Source organism: Notamacropus eugenii, chromosome 1 (genome assembly GCF_028372415.1).
Source record: "Notamacropus eugenii isolate mMacEug1 chromosome 1, mMacEug1.pri_v2, whole genome shotgun sequence".
In the NCBI taxonomy this organism is placed as follows: Eukaryota; Metazoa; Chordata; class Mammalia; order Diprotodontia; family Macropodidae; genus Notamacropus; species Notamacropus eugenii.
In genome coordinates, this window is record NC_092872.1 from 549,940,114 (window position 1) to 549,961,495 (window position 21,382).

Below are 21,382 nucleotides of genomic sequence, written 5' to 3' on the forward strand. Positions count from 1 at the left end.
CATCTGCTTTGTAAATCATATCCTCAGAAAGTTGTTTTGGGCACTGGTTAAATGGCTTGCCTATGGATGTGCAGCGAGTTTGTGTCAGAGGCAAGACTGGAACCTAGGTCTACCGGACTCAAGGCCAGCTCTCCAGCCACTACACTATGCTGCCTCTCATTAGCTAATACTTCTACACCAACTATACTAAACTTCATGGTTTACAGAACATGTTTCACATGCCAACCCTACAAGGTAGATAGGATAAGTATTATTGCTCCATTATACTGAGAGAAATGATTATTAAATAACCAATTGTTAATACTGGGGAGATCCAAGATTTTTCCTCTTTCCAATTCCTATCATGAGATTGGATTTAACATTCTCCTCAATCTGATTCAGACCCAAATCAACTGGGGAAGTCAGTGTTTTACTCAGGCTTAGGTGGGGACTTGGTCCTTTGTCTAGATTATTGAGGCTTGAGGCTCCAGGCTTGGTGTGGTCTGGGAATAAGAGTGACATAATCAAAGTCATGTTTCCACTCTCTCATTAGAATAGTTCCACCTCTCATTATAATATTTATTCTCCTCATTGTTAACCAACTGGTTAATAACCAGCTGATTGCAGCATCTTAGGAACACCCACTCTTCCAAGGGCATATAAACATCATGAGGCTGCCATACTCATCTCTGGTTTACAAGAGAATGTCAAATGACCATTTTTTAAAGTAATTATTCGTTAGCCATAATTAATAAAATAATTAATTACCTAGAAATTATGCCTCTGGAATTTCTGATACATCACAATACTAATGAGAAAGCACTGAGACTCAGAGAGATTAAATAACTTGCCAAAAGTCACACAGCTAGTAATTGGATGAGAGCAGATTTAGGTCTCCTGACTGAGTCCAGCACTCTTTCCAGAACACAAAGGGAAAACATGCAAAAGGTAGTTGAGTAAGATAGAGCAGAAATAAGATAAGCTCAAGTTTTGACATATTAAGGCTGAGAGACATTACACACAGGCATATCAATAAAGGTATATTAGATGTACCTGGAAATAAAGGACAAATGGAAATTGAGTATTACCCTAAAAAGCATTTTAAAAAATGCTCCTTGATTCTGTACATGTACGATCTTATAACCTTCTGAATAGTGTTCAACCTCAGCAAGAGCCCCCAGTACTGAATCTATAAAACATGCCAACACCATGAAACAGGACAAGCACAAAAAGTCTTCTCTTCATCTCTGAATTTAAATTGTACTTAAACAATAATTGTAGACATAAAGTCAGTGAATTTATCAGCTGACAGATAGCCTGAACAAGGAGAATAAAAACCAGAAAGAACCGTCTCCATTTCTAAGAAGAGTTGTTTAGTAGTCATGTCTCTAACGGGAAGGATAAACCTACTTCTTCAAGAAATGGACTTGGGATCTAAGACAACTCCAAAAGACTCATGATGGAAAATGCTGTCCGTATCCAGAAAAATAAATATGGAATCTGATTGCAGATCAAAGCATATTATTTGCTCTCTCTTTCTTTTGTTTATTTCTTCTTTCTTGTAGTTTTTCCCATTGGTTCTAATTTTTCTTTACAACATGATTAATGTGAAAGTATGTTTAATATGAATGTATGTGTAGAGCCTGTATCAAATTACATAGTATCTTGGGGTGGGAGGAGAAAAGATGGGGAGAAAATTTGGAATTTTCTAGAAGCAAATGTTGATAACTAAAAACAAATAAATTTAATAAAAATTTTTAAAAATGAGTTTGGGTTCTGGCTCTCTGGTACCCACTATCTCTGAAATTGAAAATTTGGACAAGATCTTTCAAGTACCACTGAGAAAAAAGCACTGGAAGGGGCATGGAAAAATGATGCTCACCTAAGTGAATTTCCAAGAATGCCTAAGAATAAATCTGTCAAAAGGATAAATCAAAGATCTAAGAAGTGTGTCTATTGATTTAATAAAAACCCACACAAAAATAAGTGGTGACATCACATGCCTCAGTACTGTTAAATGTGTACATGCTAAAGATATTAACTGGTCTACTTACAGACCTGAACAGGTCTAAAAAAATCCATTCATCTCAGTAAAGTGATCCCTAAGGACAAGAATTAAGGAGGAAACCAACCTAACTTTTTCTATTTTAAACCTTAAATTTATAGAATCAATTAAAAAGTTAGTCACTGAGCTAAGGACAAGGGGTACAAATAAAGTCTCTGCTTTCAAAGAGTCCATAGGGATGATACCTTATAAATAATTACACTGAATGAGGTCAAACTATTTTTTAAAATTTTAATTGTTTTAAGTAAGTAGAACAGCATTTATTCCACAAAATTCTCAACCTACCTTCCTCCTAATTATTCCTGCTGAAAGGGTCTAACCTAACCTGGAGATGTACCAAGTTTATCTTCCTTTCCATGTGATAAAATAAATTGCCACATACTCTCAGTATTTCTTCTTGTAGACATTTTATCCTTCCATAAGACCCAAATTTTAATTTCCTGACACACAATTCTAGGAAACAGGATCAGGAAAAAAGGCAATAGTCTACTTAGAGAGTCTAGTAATCTGTTATGGTCAAAGTTGTCTTGAGCTCTTCACTGTCTTCATTCATTCATTCTTTCCCCCAAGCAAATCAAAACCAATGCAGTGATTAACTTTGAATAAATCAAGAGATTGATCACCAGAAGAATACCTGTAAGTTTAAAACAGGGTTTATTAACCTTTTTTGTCATGGACCCCTTTAGCAGTCTGGCGATGCATAAAATAAAATACATAGAATTACAAATTATATTGAAATAGAGTTATCATTAAAAACTCCAGGTTAAGAACTCCTGGTTTTTGCAAGGTTCAGCCAAAACGAGCATCTTACTGCATAAAAAAGTTTGGGATTTTTATGGCACCTTGGAAGGATCTGATGGTATTCCGTAAATATTGACTAGGCATGACACTCCGGAATCAAAAATGACTTTGGATATCACATGGTCCAATCCCATCATTTTCACAATGGATAAATGCTTATCCAACTTGCAGATGATATAAAGGTGGGAAGGAGAATAACCTAATAGATGACGCAATTCAAAAACATCTACAGAAGATAGAACATTAGGGCAAATCAAATAAGATGAAATTTAATAGGGGTAAACGTCCGTGCTTCCCCTCTCCCTGCTGACAGCATTTTATTTGTCTAGCTTATTTGTCTTCACTTTTTTGGCGTGAGTCATGGACCCCTTTGGCAGTCTGATGATGCCTAGTGAGCTCTTCTCTAAATATTTTTTAAATGCATAAAATGAATTGCACTGTTCATAGACTCCAGAGATTTCTGTGGGTAGCAGACACAGAATCATACTACAAAGGAAGAGTAATGAGGTAGTAAAACCAGTAAGCATAGATGACTTGGTATTTAAAAAGCCAGTAACAGATCTCCTATATGGGGGGAGGAGGAATGTGGTTCTCTTGGTTCCCTTTGTACTTGTCTAACTATGCCTCTTGCTCTTCTAATGAACCATCACCCAAGTTACTTCCCTTTCCTGTGGGTATCCCCCAAGGCTCTGTCCTGGGCCTTTTCCTCTCTTTGCATTCTCTTAATTGGTGACCTTATCAACCCTCAAAAGTTTAATTATTTTTTATGCAGATGACCCCTAGATTATCCAGTCCTAGTCTCTTTCCCAAGCTTCAGTCTCACAGCTCCAATTATCTGGAGGACATTTCAACCTTGATGTCTTGTGGGTATCTCAAACTCAAAATTTTCAAAACTGGACTTCTGTCTATCCCATTATTGTCACTCAGGTCTTTATCACCTCTTACTTGGACCAACAGCCTCCTTCTCAGTTCCCTGACTTGGGTCTCCCCCCACAGTAACCCATCTCCTACTCAGTGGCCAAAATTATTTTCCTAATAAATTTCACTGGTTTCCTATTGTCTCTTGTACAAAAAAGAAAATCCTCTGATTGGCATTTAAAGACCTTTGTAACCTAGCTTCCTCCTACTTTCCTAGCATTTTTATACACAACTCTACTCTACACCACTCAGAGTCATCAATCATGGCTGCATGCCAAGGTATATTCTTGTTCAATCTGTTTTACATAGTCCAAACAATCAGAGGTGAAAGAGGAAAATAATCAAAAGAATCAGAATCTAAATAATAATAATGCAAGCTACGTTTACTCTGTGATTAGAGGTAGAGAAATGGGAAAACTCAACTTATGAGTCAGGAAGCTCATTTTAAAAGCTGTAACATTTATCTTCCAAACAACTGCATATCACCCACAGCTTGCATTATCAACTATTTTCAATTGTTAGAACACTGAAAAGCAATTCAAGGTACAATTTCCAAAACCACCAATCCCAACAACAGTGGGCTGAAAGGTTTAATATTGACATGTAGCCCACTGGAAAAGGAGGCAGACAGACGTAGTAAGAAATATTTATTTGACTACCTATGTACTCACTAGGGCAGATGGAGTAGGAGAAAAAAATTTTTTAAATAAACATGAAGATAGGGTGAATGTGCTGTTAAATTTTTTATGCTTCTCTGAAAAGCTGGAAATACCAAGCAATGTGAAAACAGTCCCATGCTCCCAAACCTCCTAACAGTACTTAAGTAAAGCAAACACAGACCTTGCACTGTGCCCAGAGGGCTGATAAACCTTTGAGTTGGCTCTGCCTTGGTTTCTTTTTTTTTTTTTTTAAACTTGGTGCTTTTCTTAGCTGTGCTCAGTCTTCCATCCAAAGACAAAAGCTTCTCTCACCCATTCCTAGTAACTCACTGAACAGCCACTCTGGGATGCTAGAGACATCTTCCTGGCCTCAATACTTCATTTTCAATGTACATTTTTGTCTTCTTTCTTCCCAAATTCTTTCGCTTTTTTTCCTCATTACCTCCAACGTTTAGAATTGTCACAGTACAATAACGTACATTTTCTAGGCTGTCAAGGAAACGTGTGTGTGTGTGTGTGTATGTGTGTTTAACATTTCTACAACCATTTATTAGTATTTACTATATGTACTGCTCTGTGCTATGGCCTGGAGGAGATGCAAAGATGAATAAGACATGACAAATGTCATCAAGGAATTTACAATCTAGTAGGAGTTACGAGATGTGGACTGAGATAAGTAAAATGAAAATTAGAATATGTTAACGAGAAAAGAGATAGTTCAAGAAAGTTTTCATGGAGAATAACAGCTAACATTTATAGAGAGCTTGAAGGTATATAAAGTGCTTTCATATGCTCTCATTTGATTTCAGAAGGTTAAGATTAGAGCTAAGTCTTGAAAGATGAGGAATCCTACAGGTTTTGACAGAGACAGAAAATGTAGGAAAGAAAGCCTGAATTATACTTAGAGAATGGTATATATATTGTTCAGTCCACCTGGAATAGTGGTGTCAAGAGCCACTAAATCATACCTAAGGTTCTGTGGGGACAGCATACTGATCTAGTTTTCAAATGCATTGTAATTTGTATTTTATTGTGTTTTTAATTATCTTGTTAAATATTTTCCAATTACATTTTATTTTGTTTAGGACCACACTTAGGGAGTTTGTGTTTGACACCTTTGGTTTGGAGCTAGAGTGTATAGTTTGAGGTGATGCTACAAAGGTAGATTTGGGTTTAAGTTGTGAAGGGCATTGAATGTCGAGCTGAGTTTGGGTTTTACTTGGTAGGCAGTGAGAAACTAAGGATTTTCTGAGCAAGGAGTTGACCTAATGAAAACTATTTTAGAACTGTTTAGGTTAATATGGGAGTGTTATGAAAGATAGGGTTAGGAAAATGGGGCTGGGGTGGTTCAGGGGCTAGGAGACTGTACTAATAACCTGGGCATAAGAAGGCAAGAGCCTAATCAGAGTGGTAACAGTGGGAATGGAAAGTAAAGAATGCAGGGCAGAGGTGTGATCTCAGTACTCCTCGCAAATTAAAAGAAAAGAAAAGAAACCAATAGTCACAGCTCAATTTCCTATATAAGCAACATGAGAAGGGAGATGAAATACATAGGAGCAGAATGTGACGTTTTCATTGAAAACCATTCACGAGATATTAGTATGTGGGGCATGAAAACGAGAAGGCAGAATCATAAAAGCTTTGTCCCTGCAGCCCAATCTCCTTGAATGATGCTCTGCAGAGGGCTCCAAAGTACTAACACACTGAACCAAACAAGACTAATAAGCACAACCCAGCCTCTCTTTTAAATAGTCACTGAAAACAATTCACAGAGGAATTTGCACTGTAGAAAGACTGATCACCAGAACAAAAATACACATTAACTCATTCACAAAAATACAGTTCTTCCTGTGAATGTTTACGACGACAGCTCCTCAGTGCACTGAAACCAGGAAAACACACATTTCCATACACAATGGACAAAAAATCCAGGAAACTTCACTAAGTAGCTAAACCAAGGAACTGGATTTAATTTATTTTCAACACCAGAAAGAAAATGGCAGTCTTCCAGGCTGCACTTTGAGTAGAGAACTTAAAATGACACATTATGAGCTCTGGAAGTTCCTGGTGGCAAGAGATATCAATTTCACTGTTTATGGTGAAATGGGAGAACCAAGAGTCTCTATCCTCTATCCAAGATTACATGGATATAAAAGGAAATAAAGGGTCACAAATTTAAGCTACTTCTACCCCAATAAAATAGTAAGAGGAGAAAAATCCAGTTTCTTGATGTTCAAGAAAGGAACATGCAAAGTATTTCCATTTATAGAATTCTAAACTACTTACTCTCCTAGACTTCGGTCACAAAAGGCAAATGCATTTTCAGGAGAAAAAAATAACAATATTGTTATGGGACAAGAATATAAAACAAAAAATCTTAGTGCTCTTAACATGAACCTGTTTTCTCATCTTAAAACATTTTCTATAGTACAAAGCAAATAGATATATAAAGTTAAAGAACAGCATATTCTTGGAAAGGTGATAACTTAACGACACTGCACTCGGCTTTATTACAAAAACTGCCTTTAAGATATCTTAAAAATCAAGTCTGACTAGTTCAAGTCCTGAGTGCTGGTATACTAACATTCAGCGATATCCCTTTTTGCAGAAAATAGTAGCTGGAAGAGACTTTAGAACAAGGCCCTCACTTGACAGATAAGGAAAATAAAGCTTAGAAAAGTTAAACGACCTGTCCAAGTTTAACGCCAGGAACAAAATGACAAATTTTAAGCTTAATATTCTTTCTACCATATTATGGACACCTCTCCTTTAAACAAATAATTTAGGAGAGACTATAGATTTTCAGCCATTCTGACTTCTGCCTTGGAAGACACAAATCTTTTTAAAAAGCCTTTTTACATCATGGGTTTATATTTCTTGTGTGTATAAGGAGAATAAAGATGAAAAATTAACATTTTAGCACAGAAAATAATCAGCATAAATAAAAAATCTTCTCCTTTGTGATATAGGCAGATCCCATTTTGGGGCCCATTGCCCATGTAGGTAATACACAGAAGAGATTTTACAAGGTAGTACTGAAGTCATGTCCAAAAGAATCTTATTGCCTTATTTTTTTACACTGGACTAAGACTTGGAGTAAGTTTAAGAGCAAACCAGTAATTTTGGTACTCGATAGCCAAAGACTTGGTATATTAACAATCAGGACCTTAAACAGCAACAGAACTTAATTTTATAATGCTGTTTTAAAAATCATAGGCTGGTAGTGCTAGGAGGCAGCATCGAGTTTACCCATTCCAGCCTCTAGTTGAGACACCAAGAGGGTAAAGTGCCCAAGAACACTTGAGTAGCAAGTAACAGATCTAAGAAGTGAAAGAAGACCCCAAACTCAGAGACCTTTCACTATTGTACCATTCTATTTCTCAAAGTGATTTAGAAACAAACCAAAAGAGCCATAGAGCCTACAAAGTTAAATCCCCTCACCTCTTTTTGTTCAACTTGGAGTGCTGATTTTAAAATATCTCGTAGCTGTATTAACTGCTTCCTTTCTTCATCCTGGGCCTGTTTGATCTAAATTCGATAGAAAAGGCAAAGCTTGGGTTAAAATGGAGAAAGCCAAATGCCTACAGATCATTATATAAGGAAAGTATTCCTTCATTCGCTAAGCTATTCCAAACAATTAAAACAAGGATAGGCAATAAGTAGGAATATGAAAGAATTGACAACCATGCTAAGTGGCGTTGGAAGAACATTGCTCAATACAAATAGCAAAACTTTGAAAAATAATGTGTTGAATTTATGACATAGTCTAAGGACAGAAAAAGCAAGCTGTGTGGAATAGAAATATGCTATATCATACATTGTCATCTTTTTAAGATCTACATTGTATATGGAAATACTCATTTTTTTTGTTCAATCCATAATAATATAAAAATAAATTTTTAAAAGAGTTTCTGACAGAATAGTATGGAAATTCAAAAAGAAAGAGTGACAATATTTGAAGTAAAAATATTTCTTCAATAGGAAAAACGGTTTTAACACAAGTGTGGGAGGTCACATCTTACTATGTGAAGATCAGTTGAAAGAGTTTCGATGGAGGGTTTAAGGGTTTCAACAGCTTTCAGTCCATCCTGGAAGAAACTTAAAAAAAGAAAAAGACTTATTCACAAGGAAAAAGAAAATTCAGCTGGATTTTCAAGGTTAACACAGAAATGAAAGGAGAAAAAAGCTACTTTAATAGGAAAAAGGCTAAGGTTCTTAATAATTATAAGGGAATAAAAAAGATGAAAAGGACCTCAAAATTTTGAGCAAATGAGAATTAAATAGCACTTGCAAAATTAGGTTAGGCAAATAAAGTCCATTTTCCTGATTCTGAGCTGCTACATTAAGCTTGAAGAGAGGGAGGAGAAAGGGAGAAGTTGAATGGGGCAAATTATCTCTCATAAAAGAGGCAAGCAAAAGACTTATTAGTGGAGGGATAAAGAGGGGAGGCAAGAGAAAAACATGAGGTCTACTCTCATCACATTCCACTAAAGGAAAGAATAAAATGCACACTCATTTTGATAGGAAAACCTATCTCATAATACAGGAGAGTGGGGGACAGGGACACAAGCAGAGTGGGGGGGAGGATGGAAGGGAGGGCATGGGGAGGAGAATGCAATCCGAGGTTGACACTCATGGGGAGGGAAAGGATCATAAGAGAACAGAAGTAATGGGGGTCAGGATAGGATGGAGGGAAATATAATTAGTCCTATACAACACAACTAGTATGGAAATCATTTGCAAAACTACACAGATTTGGCCTATATTGAATTGCTTGTCTTCCAAAGGGAAGGGGTGGAGAGGGAGGGAGCTAAAGAAGTTGGAACTCAAAGTGTTAGGATCTAATGTAATGTTCTTACCACTGGGAAATAAGAAATACAGGTTAAGGGGTCAAGAAAGCTATCTGGCCTACAGGACAAAAGAGAAGATGGAGACAAGGGCAGAGAGGGAGGATAGAAGAGAGAGCAGATTGGTCACAGGGGCAATTAGAATGCTTGGGTTTGGGGTGGGGGGGAGGGGATAAAAGGGGAGAAAATTTGTAACCCAAAATGTTGTGAAAATAAATGTTAAAAGTTAAATAAAAAAAAAATAAATAAAAATAAAAAATTTAAAAAAAAAGCTTGAAGAGAAAATGGTCTATACATTTTATTATTATACCACCTAAAATGTCTTCCCTGTCTGTAACATACAATGGGAAATATGACTACAGAAAAAGTGGCTATGAAGGATTAATAACCAGAGACTTCTGGTTGGTTAGGTTCTGAAAGAACCTAAGCCCAAAAAGTATGACTAGAGAGAAAAACAGGAAGAACTTGGAGATAGGGGAAGGGCAATAAAGAAGGGGAGGGAAGGGGACAATAGAAACTAGAGATTTTTATTGGAAGAGAGTGGACTATATTGATAAGATAGAAGGAAAGAAAATGAGTAAGAAACTGAAAGTAGTGAAGAGAGAAATACTACCCACAGAGCCCTAGGAATACCAAGCTGAATCAAAGAAAATAGAAAACTGGGGCTCAGAAAATATTCAAATGTCCAAGCATATTAATCATTACAAAAAACAAACCAAAAACAATGCTCATAGGGACAGTAGTTATAATGACTAACTCATGAAAAACAAATGTAAACATCTAGAAGGAGCAGGCTATTAAAAATTACAACAACATAACATTTCTCTCCATTAATGTTCTCTTGTCAATGCTTCATCACAGTATGGTGACACTGAGTTCTCTAAGATGGTGCCATTGGTACACAAACAGACACATTCTATTTCAAAACTAAAGAGTTTTGAGGATGGACTAGCATGTGTATAGTCAGAGGAAAGGCCTTCCTAAGTGGACATACAGGCATTACCAGGCTGGCTCCAGGGTGATAAATTTTTGGTCATACCCACTTATAAGGATCATCTACTAAGGAAAAGGTGGATGGAGGTACTGATCAGTCTTACTGAAAGCAGTCTTCACAAAATCACAAATTCTTGAAACAATTAAGTATTTAAGTAGTGGTGGGAACACTGGACTCAGAGACAGGAGTTGTTAGCCAGTTGTTTCTCACTCTTTGTGATCCTATTTGGGATTTTCATGGCAAAGATACTAGAGTGTTTTGCCATTTCCTTCTCCAGTTCATTTTACAGATAAGGAAACAGAGGTAAACAGGGTCAAGTGACTTTCATGCCCAGGGTCACACAGCTAGTTAAGTGTCTGAGGACAGATTTTAATTCAGGAAGATGAGACTTCCTGATTCCAGGCTCAGCACTCTATCTATTGCACCACCTAGCTGCCCTCTGAGCCAGGAGATAAGCATTCAATTCCAGGCTCTGACATTGTGAGGACCCAGAACAGATCACTCTAATCCACCTTTGCCACAATTTCCTCCTTTGTAAAATGGAAAGAATAAATCTTTACTACCTGGTTCAAAAGGATGTTTTGAGTAAAACAATTAGCAAACTAGAGGAGGAAGATGATGATATTCAGAAGTAGGTAGTGATGGTGGAGATGATGGTGGTGGGCAAGAAATATTTTATCAGTTAAGATACTCAGCACTGGTTCTAAAAAAAAACAGTCTGTGCATATCAACTAAGGGAATCAAAGAGGAGAATTTTACACAATCTGTTTATTGGCTCTTGGGAAGACTGTCTTCCAAAGAGAATCTCAGGCATAAGCATTTTTGTGCAGAAGATATGTATTTCTTCACACTTCCTAACCCTGCATCAAGATGCCTCCCTCCAGAAATCAAGCACCACAAATACATGAGGTTATGAAAACAAAGAAGTCCAGGAAGAGAAAAAGGGAAAAGAAAAAAGAAAACACAGGCTGGGAGTTACAAGTACTCAGCAGCTAATCATTAAAGGCCACAGGGATCAGGCTACTACAAACCTCCCATGTTCATCTTTAGGACTAGAGTGTCAAGGGTGTAGAAGTTGGAAAGTGTGCTTCACCCTTTGGCTACAAGTTCCAAGTTTAAAGGAATTACGGGTATGAGTTAATAACTAACCAATAATAGACCAATTTCAACCTCTAGTAACCCCAGTGCAGAAATATCCCTGGGGAAAGTAGAGCTCCAAGAATCTTTGCAACCTAGCAACCCTCCTGATAGTGAGAAAGTCCTACAAAATATCATGTGGTAGAGTTAAGCTAAAGCCACTTCCTCAGAATGTTTGTTTTTCTAAAGATGTGCTCATTGCCAGGATCAGTAACAAATAGCTTGGAAAAATGATAATTAATGTTTATTAATAATAATCATTATTATAGAAGCAGCTAACACGTAGCCCTTACAACGTGTTAGGCATTGTGCTAAGCACTTCACAATTATTATCTCATTTGATACTGACAACAGCCCTGTGAGACAGTTGTTATCATTTATCTCAATTTTACAGTTGAGGAAACCGAGGCAGAGATTAAGTGACTTGCTTAAGAACACACAGTTCCATCTGAATTTCAACATCCAGTCTTCCTGACTCCAGTCTGTGCCACTTTGCTGTGGTTATTAGCAAAGTCAACGGAATGCTAGCCTTGAATTTGAATCCCAACTCTAAAATTTGTTAGGTATGTAAATGCCACCTTCTGCATGATTCTACCCCTCCACACCAGCTAGTACCTTCCCCCTCCCTCCCCAAATCACCTTGGATTTATTTTGTATATGTTTATATAACATATACCTATTCTTTCCCCCAACAGACTATAAATTCCTTGAGTGAGGGTATATTTCACGTTCGTCTTATTATTCCCAGGTCCTAACACAATCTGTGGCACACAGAAGGTACTAAATAAATGCTTATTGATTAATATGTGACTATTAACACAAGACCAACTTGCTACAATTTTGGTGAACTTCAGTTTTATCATCTACAAAGTGGAGGTGACTACCACATCCTGGAGTATGCTTACACAAAGTGTGCTGAATTGAATTATCATTGCCACCTAAAAGCACCAAATGTTCAAGATTCCAGTGGGCTAAACTACTAGCATGATTCTAATTTTCCATCCAAAGAAATACTGACTTTAACAAACATCATAAACACTAATTTTTTTTATATTCTCAATATTTCTTGGCTTCCTGAATCAAGTTCTTAGTTCTTCCAATTTTTTTGTGGCCTCAAGGTTAATTCTCAAACTTTCCTGAAAATCTACTGTCCCTAAGTACCTAATCTCTTTCTATTAAAAAAACCAAACTCCCCTAATTCTGGACTTCTTGAGAAAGTAGACGTCCAAACTTTATGAGCAAAGACCACTGACTTATATAGTCTAGGATGGTTTAAATATAATTTGGAATTGCCAATGTTCCAAGGACAAAAAATAGCCTAGAAATAATGATGATGATACTTTATTACTGCTCAGAGCAGAATATCTCCTCTTCAGTCTACCCCTAACCCACCACCTACACTGAAGACTGATATAACATTTAAGTACATAAGAAAGGAAGTACTAAGGGTTACTTTTCTTCTTTTGTAGGATCATTAGGCCCTCTATATTTTCTTTTAAAACAATAAAAATGTTCAATTCCTCTAGGTGACTTTGGAGGAGATAATGAACATATACATTCTGACAGCATGAAGTCTATCTTTTTTAAAAGGTCAGTGAGCTTATCCTGTACTAAAGCATTTCACCAATGTCTCATCATAGCACAGAGACTTCAACCAGGGATGGGGAACCTGCGGCCTTGAGGCCATATGTGGCCTCCAGATCCTCAAGTGTGGCCTTCTGAATGAGTCCAAGTTTTACAGATCAAATCCTTTTCTTAGGGGAATTTGTTCGGTGAAGTTTGGATTCAGTCAAAGGGCCACACTTGAAGACCTAGAGGGTCACGTGTGGTATTGAAGCTGTAGATTCCCCACTCCTGACTTAAAACTCTCAAAAGCAATGCCAGCTCTGTTGGGTCTTAGAAAGTTGGAGAGGCTTCAAGGTAGTTCAATGGAGCAGTATAATTATGAACCTGCAGTCAGGAAGACCAGAATTCAAATCTGGCCTCAGACATTTATTAGCTATGTTACCCTACTGCCTCAGTTTCATTATCTGTAAAACTGGTATAATTATTATGTTACCTCCCAGAGTTATTGCGAGGATAAAATGATATAACATTTATAAAGTGTTCTGCAAACCTTAAAATATTATGTAAATGCTAGCTATTATTGTTACTGGCAACTCTGGCAAACACCTACATGTGCTGAGCGACCTAGTTAATAAGTTCAGGAAGCTGACCACCAAAAAGAAAAGTTTTTTTTCAGGAACTCATAAAGCTATGGAGAGGGCTGCAATCTACCTCAGTGAAACAAATACCCACACTGATGAAATAATTTATTTTTTTTAAATACTGAAATAAAATTACACCCATAAAAGGTCAACTTTCTCTTTCAACTGACTAAAAAAAGAAGCCCTGTTGCTGCCCAACTGACCAACTGGGCAAAAAGAGAATAGGAAAGACCAGAATAACCACTGAGAAATAAAATACCAGCAATGAAGAGATTCACTTCCTAAATTTCCTCCATGCAAGGGGAAAAGGGGAAAAAATGGAGAAGTATAATGGCAGTTACCCTGAAGCTAAGAGTGTAAGTTTATGTGAAGTTGTTTTCCTTTAATTGTGCTCCTAGGTGCTAATGTTTTCTATGCTCAGGTTAGTTTTTTTTTCAAGCCTGGAGTTCACCAGCAAAGTAAAGTCACTTCTCACTTATTTTACCTCTTTATGATGTTTAACCTTGATTGAATTTTAGAAATGGAAAAACTTAGAAAATGCAAGTATAAAACTCTCATTCTTTTTATATGCAATCAAGTATGTTAGTCACACTGACTGTAGTAGATTTCATAGGACAGTAACTCAAAAACTTTAATGTCACACTATCAGGGCTATCATCATTTAATACTTAATAAACGTCAAAGCAACAGAAATTTACTTATCCAAATAAACACTTTATCCCAAAAATCAAAGAAAAGACAAAAATATCCTACAAAGATAACAAAGTAAAATAAAATTCTCAATGAGGGTCATTATTTAGTAGATTTCTTTTCCATATTAAAATACCCACAACTGTCATGAAAAAAGATACATTTTAAGTATAATCACAAGAAAGAAAAACTTACTTGCACTGTGCATGAAAATATTTGATCAAGTTCTGAAGTAAATCAACTCCTTTTTTAATCTTGATTTCATTAACCTTTAGTAAGTACTGTTAAAAAAAAGAACAATTCACAGGAATAAGCAGGCAACTAAAAAGCAAACTATGTCAAGTAATGTAAAATTAACTGGAGTCTAATTTCCATAATGGTAGGGATCATGTTCTTTATTCATTTTTTATCCCCTCCAAATGAGAATCATGCAATTAGAGCTAAATAAAAATTCTTTTGTAATTTTAAATGAATTAATCATTTCTATATCAGGACATTTAATTCAATTCAAACAGTCATTAAGTCTCGATACTATGTGCCACAAACTAAATGTGAAGGTACACTGAAGAAAGTTAAGGGTTGTGACTATGCTAGAGATGTCTGAGAGGATGCATAATATAGTTGAAAGAAGATGGATTTTAAGTCAGGAGAAGTGGGTACAAATCCCAGCCTTGCTGCTTACTCGGTGTGCAGACCACAGGGAAAGTCACTTCTTTCTAAATATAAATTTTCTCATGCAGAAAATGAGATGAGAATAACACTTGTACTACCTACCTCATAGGGTTATTGTAGAGAAAATGCTATGTAAAGGTCAGCCAGGTGGCACACTGGAGAGTGCATTAGACTTGAAGTCAGGAAGACCTGAATTCAAATCTTGCACTCGCTGTGTAACCTTTGGCAAGTCACTTAACTTCTCTCAGGTTTCCTCATCTGTAAAATGAGAATAATAAGAGCATCTACCTCCCAAGATAGTTCTAAGGATCAAATGAGATAATAATCTGTATGGCACTTTACCATATAAATGATAACTACTATTACTATGTCAGTGCTATAGAAGTGTGTGCTGCTGTGTATTAAACAGACAATCAAACCACTGATTCACAATCTTTGAGAAAATGTGATATTTTATTGTAACCTATCTGATTGCATGATAATCCTATGCCCCTAGCAAAACAAAGAATTTTTGTTTAAATCGCTTAAGTGAATTTCTTAGGGAAAACACTACAAAAGCTGCTGCGACAAGCAGAGTCACCAGGGCTGTCAAAAACCAAAAACAAAACCAAAAACAAAACAACACTAGGCTTGGGAATCAATGATCTAATCCAGTTAGAACAATACAATGTCTATTCATTAAAACAAAAAGAAATCAAACATTTTAATACTTTAAAAAAATATACACGTTAACTAAATAACTGTAACACCTCATTTCCTTTCCTTCATGGGTTCTTTTTAATGCCTTTTCCAGCTGACTCTTTATGTATTTTTTCTGTTGTTTTTTTCGTTTACTCTCTAGTCAATGTGTATTTTATTGTTCTACTTCCACTTTGTTTGTATGGCATTATTTCATAAATATCTTCCTGAATTTCCATATATTCTTTATTTTTATTATTTTGAATGGGGCACTAATAATTCTTTATGTTGCTACACCACAATTAGTCATCATTCCCAATTATTGTGCATATTTCCAGATTCTCATTAACATAAAGTCTCTCCAGATATTTTTATACATACACAACCTTCTTTCTCTTTAATAATATCCTTAGGATATAATCTACATAGTGGAATCATGAGCTTCCTTTACCAGAGATCTCCTGAGAAAGTCTCTAAGATCAACCTCTAGGATCCATCTAGTGTTTAATGACTCTGATGGTCAGGGAGTTCTTCACATCTTATTTCAAAATGGAAGAGGCTAAAAAGATGATCAGATTGGAGTCTCAGAGAAGCTAGGCTTAACTATTTGTTCTACTACTTACTACTTGTTTAGTCCCTGAATGGACAGAATCAGCTAAGACTCTTTCCAACACTAAATCCTTGGATCCTAGACTGCTTACATAATGCACGCTTGCTACATATGGCATATATTATTAGAAGAACTGAGACCTACATAGTGCTTTAAGATTCACAAAGCACTGTACACAGTCATTTTTCAAAGGCAACAACAGCGAAATATCAGAACTATTATCCCTATTTCATAAAAGAGGAAACTGACATTCAGAGAGCTTCAATGATGACTGCTGCCTCGAAAATTATTGGTTACTTATTAATCACTACTAATTATTTGTTTTTATTTGTATTAATCATTATGTTATTATTACTGATAATATTAAGGATAAGTGAAAGAGCAAGAGAAATAACCAATCAAACTTATCTTAGGCTCTACTATCTATTAATTCATGAGGAGGGCACTAACAAACTAGCAACTTCAGTACTAATCAGGATTTGGATATATAGATAGGTTTCATATGCCACTGATAAAAGAAAAACAAAGACAGCTCCTTTCCCCTCCCACCTCCAAATTAAGCAATAGGCAACTTAAACTTAAGATAACTCATGTGGAACATTTCAGCTAAAAATACAACCAGATCTAAAATATCTCAACATAGTCTGAAGAAAAGAGGGAGGGTAATGGTGGCTTTTGCATTTCTGTGCTTGTTTTCAAAAAGCTTTCAAACTAGTTTTAAAATGCATTTAATTAAAACAGGAAAAGAATTCCAGAACTGAGTAAGCCTTAATGCCGCCTTTTAGATATGAGGCTCTCTTTAAATTGGAGTTGAGTGTTTCATAGACACTGTCAAAATACTGCATTTCTACATGGCAAATTGTTCCTCCCAATAACATGCTCAATTACACATCATATGGAACTACTTAGAAAGCTTATCAAGTAGCATGTATAGAATTTTTTTTTTAAGTCTCTTTTCCAGCCCAAGATATAAGGCTCTGCACAAGCATAGGAACAAATGCTCATACACAGTCACTACTCATGTAGCTCTCTTTCTCTCCAATTGAACCTCATTTGATCTTATTATCAACATCAGGAGGCAGGAAGGGTAAGGGTTGTTATTCCCATTCTACAGATGAGGAAAATGAAGCTCAAAGAGATCCACTGACTTGCCAAAGATCACCTATCTTGCAAGTTGTGGGACTGGGACAAGAATTTAGTATTCTAACTCCCAGTATAGTACAATGCCTTTCATAATAATGGGTTCTGACCACTGATCCAGATCGTAAATATTATTTAGCATAGGGAACTCTTGTAAAGGAAACAGATTCTATCAATACAGACTAGCAATGGTGGTTCGGTAACTTCTACTGTGAAAGAGTTGTCTGGGGGTACTTAAGGAGTCATTCAACTTGTCCTCCATCACAAAGCCAGTATGGCAGAGGTGGGCCTTGAACGCAGGTCTTTGTCATGACTCTAAGTCTGATTCGCTAGCCACTACTCCATTGCTGCCTCTGGATAGCTGGTTAAATTAAAACATTAATTCTGATAATATTAATATTCTGATAATATTAATTATGTGTCAATACTGGCAATACGCATTAATTTAGAGATATATTGTGAACTCTTTGTCAAACTACATACAAATGAAAATCATATAGAATAACACACATATATACACTCATAATAGTTTATATTGCATTTTTCAATTTGAGTTAGCCCTCCATTGCTCATTTGGTGTTTGATCTTGAATCAAAAGATTCAAGTTAGACATATTTTTGAAGACAAAGCTACTACCAAAACCAGTTACCAGACATCAGAGAGACAAAATTAAGTGACTTTTGGATTCCTTCCAGAGATAATCAAGAGTTATTGTATATAGTTGATGTATGATGTCACAAATCTGCATTTGACGTTAATTTAAGTTTAATTACTTCCTAGAGAAGTACTTTATCAAAATATAGGATACTTATATTACTAAGAAGAGCAAACATTAGGACATCTAACTTTTGTTTTCTCATATTTCTTCTATAAAAAGATCCACAATTAAAGTATTGAAAAAAACTCACTGGTATCCAATATCTTAGAGAATTTTTTCTGTGATATTCTTTCACTAAGTATGAAAAAAGAAAGCTCCTATAGTGTCCTTATCCCTCTTCCTTCCCTCAAGCCAGGATGGTTATGTAACAGTGCCAGCAGACTGCATTAAAACAGACAATGGCTTTGGAAGGATAGCTAAGCTTCCTTGACCTCAATAAATATAATTACTAATGAGTAAGGGGAATCTATTTGAAAACACCTTTCAAATGACAGGCAGTTTAGATTTTTAAAAATAGGCCCTCATAATTTAAATAGGAACTCCAAACATTGTACTGTTCCCTTTCTCCCCTCAAGTGGCTTCTCCCCCCTTGCTCCTTTGTCCATGATTTGATGAGGTGAAAGGCACAAGGAAGGGTCAAACTCTTTGGGCATGACATCAGTCTCAAGACAAAAAGTTATGTGGAAGGGCACTTAACAGGGTCTGTTATTTTATTAAAGGGAGCATGAGTATATGTGTGTGTATGTATGTGTGTGTTTATATGTGCATGTATGCATGAATAGCTAGCTTTTCCCTATTTTTAGCTTCTTTTTCTTCATTCAATGAATGATTCAGTGTTAAGACTATTCTAGTACCATGTTACAGAAGACTTAGGTTCCCTTATTAAAATTAATGTGGTAAAGTCATTGGGAAAAATTGGATCCAATAAATATGATGCCCTTGAGCCCAATAGTTCTCTTTAAAAACCAAAAACAAATCTCCCTTAGAAAAGGATAAGTCTACTTGCAAGACTCCTAATGAGAGACAAATGCAGATTTTCATTTGCTTCCTAGGCTCTTTACCAGCACTGGACATCTACACTTGCCCAGCATCTTACCTCGCACATCTGTAGCTGGAAGAACCTCCTTTCTTTCTCCATTTCTTCAGCAATTTCAGCTCCACTTATTTCAGTGCGAATCATCCCATGAAGCTTGGCATGTTCCTTTTTCTCCTTTTCTATTTTTGTCCTAGGGAAAAACAGCAGCAATAAATCAAGTTGCCTATTGACCTAAGGATTCACAGCAGCCTCCTTACAGGCCCCCTGTTTACTACACAACCTGCAGAGACCAGTATCATCCTACAGTATGCCCTGCACAGCACTAATCTGGAGTCAAAGGAACTGGATTGGAATCTTAGTTCTGCTATGCATGCCAAAGACTTGGGCTAGTCAATTCACACACATACCCTCTCCCCTCTGGATCCCAGGTTATTCTCTATAAAATGAAGAGCAGATAATCTTTAAGGTCTTTTCTAGTTCTAAATCCCATGGTCCTCAAAAAAGCCTTATGATAGCTGCTTGGTTCAATTTAATTCAACAGAGCAACTACTGTGCATAATGTACTTTGTCCTAGGTGTGGTCTTTCATTCTCCAAGAGAGTCAATGACACCACTAGTGTGGTATCTTGACTTATGCATGAACTGGATCTGAGTGAGGCACAGCTATACAAAGTCATCAGGCTATATAGATGAATAAAACAAAATCTCCAGAAAAGTTGTAGTACAGCTTCTGGACTTAAAGTCATTTTTTCATTTTGAATTAATCACTTGTTTTCCAAAATAGAGGTAGAAAAACTTCAGTGTAGCTTTCTACCACTTTCTACTTTCCTTTACACACACACAGAGCTAGGTAGTGGCACAGTGCATAGAATGCTGGGCCTGGAGTCAGGGGGACTCATCTACATGTATTCAAATTTGATCTCAGACACTAATTAGCTGTGTGAACCTGGGCAAGTCACTTAACCCTGTTTGGCTCAGTCTGTCATCTATAAAATGAACTGGAGAAAGAAATGGCAAATCATTCTAGTATATTTGACAAGAAAACCTCAAATGGGGTCATAAAAAATTGAATATGAGCAAAAACAACTGAACTGAAACACACATACACACACACACACACAAAATGTATCCTGTGCATACATAGCACTTAATGTTTCCTTACTGTGAATCAAAATAATTAAGTTTTAGTCCTGATCTGCAACTGATTGTCTGTGTGACCTTAGACAAATCATTTTACTTTTGGGGGAACTCAGTTCCCTGTTTGGTCAAATGACAGAGTTGGATGGGATGACCTCAAAGGCCTGTTCTAGCTTTAAGATTGTGGGTTTCTTAGACATGTCCTAAAATATTAACAATGCCAACCTTTCTTCTGGGACTTTACAACTGTCTAGGCCAGACAGGAGAATATCCAACCCAGGGGCCCAATTTGGCCCTCAGTTTGATTTCATTCTGCCCATGGGGGTAATACTGCTCTGATCACTGCTGCTGCCACCCAGAGAATAACTTCTCCCTAGGGGACTAATGTGGAATTGAGTTTTATGTTCCTTGTTCTTAATTTTAAAAGCACTTAAGTTGAATGTTTTCTTTTTCTCCAAGGGAAAAAATACCCACTATGAATTAAATTATTTTCTTTTTTTACTTATAATTGACCTTTAGTTAAGCCAGTGATTCTCATCATAAGATTCCCCACTCTTGTCCTAACTGCAGTAATAATGAACTAAATTTAGCCAAATGGGATAGAAGCCAGGAGGGTAACAGAGGTCAGCAACTTCCAGCATGTGCCAGAAGGTAGCATGCCAGGCCATCTGGTCTGCTCCCCTATTACCACAGCCATGACTTAACCAGTCAGCTATATTGCCACTCTCCTCAGCTGTTGCTGGTACATTAGACTTTCCATCACTTTCTCTCCTCCCCATCTGCCGGTGCCTCTACTCAAGCAATAGTAACCCAACTAGGGCACAGGCAGAAGAGTAGGAGGATGGAGCACATGAAAAAGGACTGAAGTCTTCTCACTGTCAAAGGCTCCATCTTGAAGTGGAATGAGCAACGAACTGGGAGTAAGGAGATTTGGGAAGTACAGCCTGTGGGACCTTAGACATGTCATTTGCTCTCCTTGGGCCTCAGTTTCATTATCTATAAAATGAAAGGGTTGGTGAAGATGATCTCTAAAGTTCTTAAGGCTACGATATACTATGCTTCTATGACTGAAGTCAATGACCTAGTTTCTTTCAACATGGCTGGGAATGGCTATATTGTCCTTGAATTTATCTAAACCCTTATTGAATGTCTTTG

At 36.6% G+C, this 21,382-nt stretch overlaps 1 protein-coding gene across 3 annotated transcripts in view; it reads right to left on the minus strand.

Moving 5' to 3' along the window:
* The window catches only part of ASAP2 (ArfGAP with SH3 domain, ankyrin repeat and PH domain 2), a 273,963-nt gene that overhangs the window by 98,812 nt on the left and 153,769 nt on the right, over positions 1 to 21,382 (minus strand). For all 3 annotated transcript variants that reach the window (XM_072634272.1, XM_072634273.1, XM_072634274.1), the window contains exons 6-9: positions 19,152 to 19,281; positions 14,493 to 14,578; positions 8,445 to 8,520; positions 7,864 to 7,950 (exon numbers count right to left, since the gene is read on the minus strand). In XM_072634272.1, the coding sequence (XP_072490373.1) occupies positions 7,864 to 7,950; positions 8,445 to 8,520; positions 14,493 to 14,578; positions 19,152 to 19,281 (379 nt within the window). The remainder of the gene's footprint in view (positions 1 to 7,863; positions 7,951 to 8,444; positions 8,521 to 14,492; positions 14,579 to 19,151; positions 19,282 to 21,382) is intronic.